The 12,806-nt window shown below is 33.8% G+C and overlaps 1 protein-coding gene across 1 annotated transcript in view; it reads right to left on the reverse strand.

The window, feature by feature from the left end:
- Positions 1-12,806, reverse strand: part of Ly75 (lymphocyte antigen 75) — a 136,288-nt gene that overhangs the window by 5,275 nt on the left and 118,207 nt on the right. Inside the window, exons 35-38 of the mRNA XM_046462300.2 lie at positions 11,932-12,042; positions 5,855-5,971; positions 4,841-5,014; positions 2,866-2,892 (exon numbers count right to left, since the gene is read on the reverse strand). Coding sequence (XP_046318256.1) covers positions 2,866-2,892; positions 4,841-5,014; positions 5,855-5,971; positions 11,932-12,042 — 429 coding nt within the window. The remainder of the gene's footprint in view (positions 1-2,865; positions 2,893-4,840; positions 5,015-5,854; positions 5,972-11,931; positions 12,043-12,806) is intronic.

Consider the following 12,806-nt stretch of genomic DNA (forward strand, 5'->3'; position numbering starts at 1 on the left):
GCTTTGTTCATTGCTGTCTTCAGTGACTAATTTCAGAAGAAAGCGTGGCACATAGTATTAAAATGTATCCACATCTTTAGGTAATGTACATTTACATATATGTATTTGTAGATATATTTCATGTGTATGTGTGTATTTCAAAGATAATACTCCCTGGAATCTGAAGACCACATGTTGCCAGGTCTCTACAACTATTCCAGACATGATTTTGAGAACCATTCGAGACCTACTTGCTCTTCTAAACATGTTTCAATTACATATTTTTTATTTTTTTCCAAAGTATATGTGTACCTAGCTACAAATTCGATTCTAGAAGGTACATAATGAAAAAAACAGCTCCTGCCCTAGTATTCAATATCCATTTCTTGAAGTTGACTACTGTTCTGCCTCGTGTTTCTAAAACAAAATGATTATACTGCTTTAATTTTTTAAAAATTTGTGAAATACATGTAATGAAAGCTACCATCTTAAGTGTACAGTTCTGTAACATTAAGTGTGGTTGTGTGCTACCATCCACCTATAGAACTGCAAAACTGAAACTACCTATTTGACCAGTTCCTACCTCACTCAGCTCTGGCAAATACCATTTTTGTTTCTGTTATGAGATTTACTCTGAGTACCTCATGTGAATGAAATAACATATTTGTCTTTTAGTGATTGGTTATATAACTGGTTATATGTAGCCGAATTTTCTCCCAGAGTCATGCTCAGCAACTTAGTGAGGCCCTGTCTCAAAAAAGGGAGGGGGTGGGGGTGTTGGGGTGTAGCTCAGTGATAAAGTACTCCTGGGTTCAATCCCCAGCACGCACACACACACACACTACACGGTCTTTCTATAGAAGAACGAGATGTAACTCCCATATGCCCACACGCTTAACAGTTTTCCCTTCTCTGTCATAGCAAGCCCTACATAGAGAATACACATAGTGTGTTTTAATACAAAGGACTCAAGGTCAATATTTTATTAGTTTCTTTTTTAGTAGGAAAAGGAACTGTTAAAGAATAGAGCAGAGATAAACAAAGAAAAGCAGGGGCTGGGGATGTGGCTGAAGCCGTAGTGCGCTGGCCTGGTCCGTGTGGGGTGCTGGGTTCGATCCTCAGCACCACATAAAAATAAAGATGTGTCCACCGAAAATTAAAAAAAAAATACTCTCGAAAAAAAAAAAGACTTAATAAGAAAGGCAATTAAATAAAACAGGCAAAACACTTGAATGAGCATTTCACAAAAGAGGACACAAAAAGGTGCTCAAGAAAATGAAAATGCAGTAAGATCATTCCACTTTGGGGAATGTACTCAAAATGGGAATGCAGGTCCCCAGAAGGACATGAGAATGTTTATAGGTGGCCGTATTCATATTAGTTGCAAGGTACAAATTCAAATATCTGAAAAGAAAGTGAGCAGATTGATATTTATAAAAGTACTATTAGGCAATTTTTAAAATATTGTATATGCTCAACAACAAATCTATTGAAAAACTCCTGAGTGAAAAAAAGCAAGAAAAAAGTGCATAAAGTGGAATATGGTAAAGTTAGTGATTAGTTACCTCTGGGATGGGTGGGTAATAATATTGACATTTTCTTTCAGTACTGGGGATTGAATCCAGGGGCATATTAACACAGAGCTACACCCCCAGCCCTTTTTAGGTTTGAGACAGGGTCTCACTAAGTTGCTGAGGCTGGCCTCAAACTTGCAATCCTCCTACCTCAGTCTCACAAATCACCAGGATTACAGGCATGTGCCACCACACCCAACTAAATGCTAGGTTTCTTAACTGGTAGTTACTAGTAATACATAAATATCAAGCTGTATGTGTAAGATTTGTGCATTTTACTCAGTTATACTTCAAAATATGAAGATTAAAAACTATCCAATTGATGAAAATTTTTCAGAACAGGTTCTCACATTGCAAAACTACACCTCCTATAGACCAGTAATAGTCAAAGTTGGATTCATTTTTTAATCCAGCAATTGCATTTCAAAGAACCTACAGATAAATCTGTATTTGTGCAAGGTTATTTATTGTAGCATTGTTTGTAATAACAAATGTCTGGGAACAACCAAGTGGAAGTTTGAAGCTGGGTCAATTAGGTATATACATACCATGGAAGTATATGTAGTTGTAAAGAAAGAAGATTGATCTATTTATAGATCAGTGTTGAGGACAATGTATGATATGTTAAGAGACTATATTACGGGTCATATGTCTCAGTTTGCTTATGTTAGCAAAAGGCACAAGAAGGTTAAAGAAGAAACTAAGTAAAATGATTCCCAATAAGGATAAAGATACGAAAGGGTGGACAGAGGCAGTGTTTGCCTTATACTTTGGATTTTTGAATCACGTATTACATGTCCCCTTTTTTAAAAGAATGTATTTAAGAGCTGGGGTTGTGGCTCAGTAGTAGAGCGCTTGTCTTGAATGAATGAGGTACTGGGTTCGATCCTCAGCACCACATAAATAAAAGTATTGTGCCCATCTACAACTTTAAAAAAAAAAGTCTTCAAAAAATTTTTAAAATAATGTTTTAGTAAGCCCTTAATATGAAAGCTCTATGAATTGCAATTACAACTAGAAGATGAATCTTTTTACCAAAATATGCAGTCATATACCACAAAAACACCTAATGCAGTTCCTTGGGAAAATACAATTTGGTGTAAAGAAATGTTCATTTCAAGTATAACTTATGGTTACCATATTTAAAATGTCAAATCTTATTACTAAGCTAAAAGGCTTTTCTACATTTTTATAAAATTATGTGTTACATAACTTTTTTAAAGGGGTCTATAGTCTATAGTGTATTTTAACATGCCAGAATTTTAATACTTTTTTAATTAAGGAAAAAAATTAAGACCAGAATATTACTTACCTGATAAATATTTCTTGTTATATGGGACTGAAATACAAAAGAAAACAAAATTTTAGTTGGTTTATATTATAAGATTGACTTAAACACTTTCACAGTGTTAAACACTATTAGTTTAATATTCCTATTTCTACTGCTTTGTGAATTGTCTGTGTATTGAATGTAGCTGTTAAAGATAGATACAGAGCCCTAACAAGGCAAGAACTTAGTTGGTGGACAAAGAATAGGGAAGAATAAAGAGGATTCTGGTTGGAGATTTTGTAGAGAAAAAATGTAAAATTAAACAGTCATGACTTTACCTTGTTAGTATGAATTTTCTATTTCTGATGTTTTGAATTTATCATTTAATTAAAAACTTGTTTTATATATCAATGCCCTGAAGGACAGTATATAAAAATAACTAATTTTTTAAAAATCAGATGTTTGAGTTCTATGAAACAATGACAAATATTTATGTAATCTCTATAAAACTAATTATACTCAAGAATCCTGCTGCAATAAGTTTTAAAAGTGCATAATTTTAGATGTTAAAAAAGGAAATAACCTACCAACCTAAGAGCCCTTCAATAGATGAAATGGATTAAAAACTGATATATATAGATAGATAGATAGATAGATAGATAGATAGATAGATACATATACACATACATACATATACATATATATATATACATATATATATATATATACACACACACACACGTGGGGGGGTAGAATGTTACTCAGCCTTAAAGAATGAAAATATGGCATTTGCTGGTAAATGGATAGAGCTGGAGAATATCATGCTAAGCAAAATAAGCCAATCCCAAAAAAATCAAAAGCCAAATGTTTTCTGATATGTGGATGTTAATTTGCGATGGAGTTGGTGGTGCTGGGGAAGAACAGAGTTACTTTAGGTAGAGGGGAGTAAAGGGATGGGGGGGTTAGAAAGGATAGGAGAATGAATCAGACATTATTACCTTCTGATCATATATAACTATATGACTGATGTGATTCACATCATGTAGAACCAGAAGAATGAGAAATTATACTCCATTATATACGATGTATCAAAGTGCATTCTACTGTAATACATAACTAATTTTTAAAAAGGAAATAACCAGAGCTAAATGTCTGGTTTAGGTTTACAGTTAAAGCAGGAGAGAATACTAAGGATGCAAAATGGGGGAAATGTCTGTGTCATATTTCAAGCATCCCAAATTCATATTTTGGCATTTTAAATTTCTTTACTGAGAAAGGATTTACTCTCCAGAATTTAAAAGCATAAACTCTTTACAAAATTTAACAAGTCACATGAAAATATCGTGGAAAGGGATAGTTTTGTTCACTAAAATTCATTTTAATAAATCAGAAGAAAATTTATTATTTTAATCTAAAATATATCATGAACTATAATGTCATTTCTGTTTGCCTAAATGAAGGATGTTACTTCTTGTAAAGAATCTAATTCTCTGTAAAGTTACATTAGAATTCTGGGATTATACAAACTTACTCTACACCACTGCTGCTCAATCAAATCATACACCAAAATCTTTTGGTAATTCTTTTGAAAAACAAGAATTTGGGGGCTGAGGTTGTGGCTCGGTGGTAGAGCACTCGCCCAGCATGTTCAAGGCCCTTGGTTTGATCCTCAGCACCACATAAAAATAAGTAAAAAAAAAATAAAGGTACTGTGTCCAACTACAACTAAAAAATACATATTGAACAAAAAAGAAACCATATTTTTGATCTCTTGGAAACTTTAAGCAGATAGAATTAAATTATGCCTGGTGTGCATGATCTGGCCCTGCCTGTGAAATGTAAGACAATTACATATTTAATTTCCAGGAGACTTAAAAACAAACTACCCTACTATATTCTGAATTCTTACTCCATTTATTTAATAAGAAAAGCTAATCTCATGGAAAAAAATGTTTGAAACCAGCCTTACTTTTCACATCCCTCTTAAAATGGAAAAAAGACATTCAGTCATACTTACTAGCTGCTTTACAAAGTGTTCCTTCCACAGAAGAAACTTCACAATTTCCTTTTTTCCATTCACCTGTCTTGGTGTGCAGAAAACCACAGGTGTCAACTAGATCCTCAGCATCTTCTTGGTCTTCCCACTTATCAAATGTCATATTTGAACTATCAAACCACTTGAAACTTGCATCTGTCAATTAAGGAACATTTTCAACATCATGACAGTTTTAAAATGTGTTAGAGCCAAGGTGGAAAGGTATGTAGTTGATTTTTGGTTTTCAATTTTTTGGATTAAAGTTAGAAGGAGGAATATATTCTCTCTGCAGCCACATCAGTAAAAGGTATTTATTGGGTTGGGGATATAACTCAGTTGGTAGAGTGCTTGCCTTGCATGCATAAGGCCCTGGGTTCAATCTCCAACACCAAAAAAAAAAAAAGTATTAAGTGGTTTCAGAAAAAGATCCCATTTTTGTAAGGAAAGATATTTTCATGGGAAAATTATTTTTAAGTTTAAATATTATTAACCTTAGTAATTTCTTTTGAAAATGCTTAAATAGGGCTGCAGTTGTGGCTCAGAGGTAGAACGCTCTCACCTAGCATGTGTGAGGCACTGGGTTAGATCCTCAGCACCACATAAAGTAAAATATAACTAAAAAATAAATTAAAAAAGAAAATGCTTAAATATGTCCCTTCTAGTTTTCTGTAGTGACAAAATACACATTTACATTATATAACATACAGATCATTTACTCTAACCTTATCCTATTAACTGCTAACACTAATAAGTTTTATGACTGTGCCATATTACAAAAATACTGAGCCTAGAAACATTTTAATCCAGACAAGAGAATCAACTTATCTCATTTGTCAAACACATCAAGCTACTTAGGGGAAAGCTATGTATGGTACAAGTCCTAGGTGCACACTGGAAATGCAATACCTGGATGCCCCAGGAAACATCAACTTGATCTATAAAACTGAAGAATCAAAATGCCCTAAGCTCTACAAACAGAAAAACAGTCACACTTACCATCTGTGTCATAAAACATGCCTAGGAGGATATCATCTGGGCCTTTCCATTGCTTTTTCAAAGTATTCAGTATAAAAGCATTTTCTTCTTCATTATGTATGCTTATCATGTCTGCTCCTGAAATTATTTTAAAGAGGGAGAGCATGCTCAAGAATCAGTGAAAATTACATGAGGTATAAAAAATTATGAGCTTTATTTGTTTCACTTTTACATCTTTTATAAGAGGGCTTTGGGGCAGGGGACAATAAATTTAACTACAGGACAACAGAAAACTATGAGGACCCAAATCAAAACATATTGTTAAAGAGGAAAATCAGAAACCAGACAACCTATAGCTCTATTATGAATATGAAATAAAATGGCAAACACCTTAATAGGGGAAAAATAGATCTCAGACTGTTAAAAAGACAATTTGCCTTCCCAAAGAAAAATGTAACACAAGAAACGTGAAAACTCATCTTGCTTCTAAAATATGAAAAAAAAAAAATAAGCAGAATTCCATATTAGCTAATTAAACATTTCTGGCTTTTATTGTAGAAAATAAGAACTAAAAGCAGTAGAGTAAAAGCATCAACTTTTTGGAGACAATTTGGTGATATAAGCCAAAAGCCTTAAAATAAGTATATTCTTTAACCAGCAATCTTTAATCAATATATGCTAAGGTAGTCATTGGCTCTTAAACATATAGGCAAAGTCACATGTTCAACAATACCCAAATTTGTTTTCACAAATCACAGGCACAATTAAATTGGAAATAATCTAGGATAGTTTCCCTAGTCCAGAAGCATAGTTACCAAAATGTTAACAATTAAGTACCTCAGAGTGGTGCAGTTTAGGGTGATTTTGATTTTGTTTTTAATTTTCATGTACATGATCATCTCTTATTTAAGTATGAAAAACTTTTAAAAGAAAAAATGAGACTGACAATTTAAAATACTTAATACTTTAGTCCACAGAATTCAGCAAGATTCTTTGAGTCAGTTCACCTTTTAAAAACTTGATAACTTTTTATCAGCTCTAGCTCCTATCACATGTCTGCTAAATGTCACATAGACTTTTAACCTGTTTTACCCTAGTACTTACTGCTAAAATGTGACCAAAACACCACTCAAGAAAAATCCTAAAGAGAAATATAGATCTCAGACTGTTAAAAAGACAATTTGCCTTCCCAAAGAAAAATGTAACACAAGAAACGTGAAAACTCATCTTGCTTCTAAAATACGAAAAAAAAAAAATAAGCAGAATTCCATATTAGCTAATTAAACATTTCTGGCTTTTATTGTAGAAAATAAGAACTAAAAGTTTAGTGGTTTAAGTATCCAGAGATGATGGTTTTTATTCTTTTCTTCGACCTTGTGGCAGCCTTTAATAAACTTTAATGATTTTTTTTTACACTATAACCTAATTAAATGTCGTATATACTTAAATTATTATGTCAGGCAAATAAGACACATTTTCATTTTCTTAAGTGGCAGAATAAATGCTGTGCTGAATGCATTACCAGTGACACTACCTACTGAGATATAATTTGGCTCTTTAATTCTTTTTTATGACTAATGATATGTAGCTCATATGACCAAAAGGAAAGAGTGAAAATATATATAATTTGTTATAAAGGTAAATGTTGTAAAATAAAATATTTTAGCTTTTCACAATTATTTTCTAAATGAGTAATATTAGAAAAGAAAGAAAATTAGCACATTGAGTAAAGTAGCACAAAGCACTGGGAATAGTATAAATGTAGCTATCTGTAGCCCAAAACGTAACAAGTGATTCATTTTCTATACTCCCAATGGTAAGTTTAAGAAATTATTTTGGGGGCTGGGGTGGGGCTGGGGCTCAGTGGCAGAGTGCTTGCCTACTATGTGTGAGGCACTGGTATTTGATCCTTAGCACCACATACAAAAATAAGCAAATACAGGCATGCTGTCCATCTACAACTACAAAAAAAAAATGATTTTGTATGACTGTGAAGACTTTCCAAATGTAAATATTTCTAGTAATAAGCTTTTTCTTCTTTATACATAGCAGAGGAAAAAACAATTCATGTTGATCTACTCTGCTGTTCTAAACAAAACACTACCATGTTAAAAATATGTGACAGTAATACTGACTAAATTTAGCTAGCTGTCTGATTCATCTATGAAATGGGTATTTCCAGAGTAGAAGAAAATGTATAGGATTATGAAAAAAACAGAAGGAATTTTAGCCATGTATGAAGAACTTTTAAAAAATCAAAGGCCTGATGCATGCTAGATTCTATCACTAAGCCACATTTAATCCCCTGAATTTATAAATGTGTAAGTAGAGAAAAAGACAGTTTTATTTAGATATAAGACATTTTATGAAAAGATCTGTATATACTATGCAATATTCCTAAATAGCTACTATAACTAGTTAATGGACTTCTAAATATAGCAATCAAAACTCAGGCTACAGAGCTGGGCATATAGTTCACTGGGAGAGTACTTGCCTAGCATGTACAAGGCCCTGGATTCAATTCCTACAACTTAAAAAAGAAAGGAAGAAACAAAAAACACACAACCCTTGGGCTAGGGATGTGGCTCAAGTGGTAGTACGCTCACCCAGCATGTGTGAGGCACTGGGTTCGATACTCAACACCACATAAAAATAAAATAAAAATTGTGACAACCTAGAACTAAAAAATATTTCTAAAAAACACACAACCCTCAGTGGTTTATTTTTGTTTGTTTGTTTTGTTTTTAATGCTTTTATTGTAGGTGGACGCAATACCTTTATTTTATTTATTTATTTTTATGTAGTGCTAAGAATTGAACCCCGTGCCTCATAACATGCTATCCGAGCATTGTACCACTGAGCCACAACCCTAGCCCATTATTCAATGTATTTAATTTAGTTTTGCTTAGTTTGCTAAAAAATTATTATGACTGGACTACATTTGAGTCATAGAGGAAGTAAATCAACACATTCACTTTGCTTCTGTATAGTCAACAGTTACTTAACTGAGACAAATGTTAATGCTGACGAACTTTGATTTTGTAGTTCATACAAGCTAATAAGGATATAGGAACATGCTTTCTTGACTCTCAGCCTCAATATAACTTGTTATTGAAATACATACTAATGTCTAAGTATAGCTAATAGAAATTGTTTTTTAAAAAGACAAAGTAGTGGGGCTGGGGATGTGGCTCAAGCGGTAGTGCGCTCGCCTGGCATGCGGCCCGGGTTCGATCCTCAGCACCACATACAAACAAAAATATTGTGTCCGCCGAAAACTAGAAAATAAATATTTTTTTAAAAAAAGACAAAGTAGTTAGAGAGGAAACTTCATTTTAAAAAATCTTGTAAGACCAGCCAAATTGCTATTATTTTATTCAGCTGCCTTGAAGTAAAATAATATTGGCACGTTGGAAATTTTGTCCTTTTTTCTAAGAGCTTATGCTGCACACCATTTGATAGGTAAGAATTTTCTAAGGGAAAATAATGTTTTAACTATGTGAATTAAAAACTGTTTGTTTTCATTCATTATATAATAAATGAATATGATTTTAATTAAAGTATCTTTAATACAATTTGATAGGCCTCCAAAATGTTATATTAGTGAGTTGTTAGAAATTGGTTTTTTAGGGGGAGGACACTTCTAAATGCTGGAGTTGTGATTATGCCTAAGAAAACACATAAATAGTAGAGAGTAGATTTTATACAGTAATAAAAACTATCTTTAGTAAGACCCAAGGACTCTCAAGTCACAAGCTATATTTTAGTTGAAAAAGATGCTTTCTTACAGCATAGCTTTAGTTTGAGCTAATGACTGCCAAAATCCAAAAACATGAATTGCCTCCACTCCAAGCACACCTTTAAAAACTAGGGCTGGGAGGGCTGAGATGTCACTCAGTGGCAAAGCATCTGCAAAGCCCTGGATTCGATCCCCAGTTCCCAGGTGGGGGGAAAAGTTGGGACTGGGGTGGTAGCTCAGTGGTAGAGTGCTTGCCTAGCACATGTGAGGCTCTGAGTTCGATCCTCAATACCACATAAAAATCAATAAATTAAATAAAGGTATTGTGTCCATCTACAACCAAAAAAAAAAAAAAAAAAAACAGGGCTGAGGATATAGTCAAAAGTAGAGTGTATGGTTTGCATATGCATGGTCCTCGATTCAGTCCTCAGCACCATGAAAAAAGAAAAATATTTTGCCTGGTACAGTAATATGTACCTGTAGTCCCTGCTACTGGAGAGGTTGACTAAAGAATCTCAAGTTCAAAGCCAGCCTGGACAACATAGCAAGATCCTGACTCAAAAAACAAAAGCATTTTTTAAAGTCTGAAATATATCACAATGTGAAATTGAGTGTATTTTTTTAAATTTTTAAAAATAATTGTAAATGGACATAATACCTTTATTTTTATGTGGTGCTCAGGATGGAACCACAACTCTAGCCCTAATTGAATATATATTCTAACTGAAAAACAGCCCTTTTATCTTAACTCTTCTTTACCACAGACTTACTTTGTGAGCTTATGTAATCTGACTTTTGCCCACACTGCATGCCTGCAACAGTAGTTTTGAAATAGAATAAAAAAGTGATGAAGAATTTTAAGCCTAAATCCCAACAGACCTTGATGATAATTTTAACTCATTTACAAATTATGAAAATGAAATTCAGGGAAGACAATTTGCCAACGTATTGTGTGTCAATTGGGGCTGGGGATGTGGCTCAAGTGGTAGCGTGCTCGCCTGGCATGCGTGCGGCCTGGGTTCGATCCTCAGCACCACATACAAACAATGATGTTGTGTCTGCCAAAAACTGAAAAATAAATATTAAAAAAAATTCTCTCTCTCTCTCTCTCTCTCTCTCTCTCTCTCTCTCTCTCTCTTTAAAAAGCAAAAACAAAAAACATTAACTTTGCTTCAGGAATCCTGTTTTTACAATAAGTTGATGCTGTCTTTGAATTGTAGGTTAAACCTATGTATTTAGATAAATTGATGCTATTTCCTTTTTTAAAAAATTTTTAGTTGTAGATAGACACAATGCCTTCATTTTATATATTTATTTATTTTTATGTGGTGCTGAGGACCGAACCCAGTGCCTCACATGTGCTAGGCAAGTGCTCTGCCACTGAGCCACAACCCCAGCCCAATTGATGCTATTTCTACCTGGAGGCTAGCTCTTGCCATATATCATATATCATCATCCCCCTTCAGATACTTTTGCTCTATTACTCTTGCATTTTCAGCAAGAGATGTTATTTGTACTAGTTTTCCCCTATTCCTTTCTTCCTGTGTTTTCTTAAACCCACTTCACTCAGTATTTTGTTTCAAACACTCCATAGAGATTTCTACAATCCAAATTCTAATGACATTCACATGATTGTATCCAGTGGCCACTTCCTCATTCCCATCCTACTTAATTATCAGCCACGTTTGACACAGCTGCTTATCTTCTTTTTGAATCACTTTATTCTCTTGGCTTTCAGAGGAATCTACTAGTCCTCTTAAAGCCTGGCTTTAAAGGTCCAGGATACCACACGAGCTGCATTTAATTGGTTAAAGCAAGTCAAAAAGACCAACCTAAATTCAAAGGGAGGGCAAATAGATTGCTCATACTATATGGGCGAAGGGGGAGAAAAGGAGTTATTGACAGCCATCTTTGAAGACAATAGCGAAGACAGATCCTGGGTAGGGAAGGCAATCCTCTGTGAGAGGGAGCACCAGCAATGTCCAAGTCCATGCCTGTGTGGCCTTAAACAAATAACTAAACTTAATAAAAGAAAGATAATAAACTGCTTGATAGGTTTGTTGTGATAATTAAAGCCAAGTGAAATATGAAGTGCTGAAGTACAATGCGTGGCTCAAGGTACACACATTGCATAGACTCTGACGTTGCTAAGATTCTGTCACTATTACGGACAGTATCATCCAAGTATTGTCTTCTAAATCAAGGATTACATTAAATTCTACTACCTGTGGCTTGCATGTTGTAGAAGAAGAATTGGACATTAATTCTAAGAACCCAGAGAAAAGTATGATAACATCACTTTTGAAAAGTATTAGTGAATGCTGCTAATTTGTGAGAGGGGGGGAAAAAAGCCACTTACCATGGTCAGTACACTGATTTCTGACATCCTCTATACTCTCAACTTTGATGGCTTCTTCAAGAAAAATGTAACAGCTGTCTTTGAACTGAACCCAGGCAGATGAAGGGCAGTCTATGAAAAAAAAAAAAAAAGAAAAATGCTGTTAAATAATAAGATTTAACATGAATTCCTGAAGATAAGAATATTAGATATTTAATTTTCACACACACAAAGGCAATTTCCCTTGTTAAATATTTGTTAAAATTTGTTTCTCTTCATTATACATGTGGGGATAGAGAAGTGTGTCACTGATTCTCTTCTGACTTGACAGAGCAAATTTACAAGTCTTAAGATTGTTTAGCAATTCAGACATGTAAATTGCAGCATTATTACCAAGGCAACAAAGTCTCAAGGAAGACAACCAGTTAGAATTACAGGATTCTCTTTAAAGGTTATCTTTGCAATGTGTAATCACAATTTCAAAAGTCTTAAGAGCTTTACAAAATCCCTTTGTTCAAATTATACCTCTAAGAACAGAGAACAAGTGGCAGGATTATGAATATTCAGACATTTAGTATTGCACAGGAAAACAAGATCAACATCATTATGAATGTTCTTAATTTAATACTTCATCAAATCACATTCTTTGCTAGTTCTAGGAAACAGTCATATCTTTTTGCTATTCCTGTAGGGTGGAAGAACATCTTCAACTATCTCTACCTTGGTCTCTTTTTGTTCACCATGATGATGTATATCTTTATGCCCAGGTTATAGAATGTCACTAGTTAGCATTGTAAGTAAAAGTAAGCCTGAAAGAGCTTAATTTCACTAAAACTGGAAGAAGGAATGGAATTCCTTAATTCTAGTGAATAAATGAGCACAAAGCACTATATTTC

This window comes from Marmota monax, unplaced genomic scaffold (assembly GCF_021218885.2).
Source record: "Marmota monax isolate L192 unplaced genomic scaffold, Marmota_monax_Labrador192_F-V1.1 WCK01_AAM20220418_F8-fsc00129, whole genome shotgun sequence".
NCBI classification, from domain to species: Eukaryota; Metazoa; Chordata; class Mammalia; order Rodentia; family Sciuridae; genus Marmota; species Marmota monax.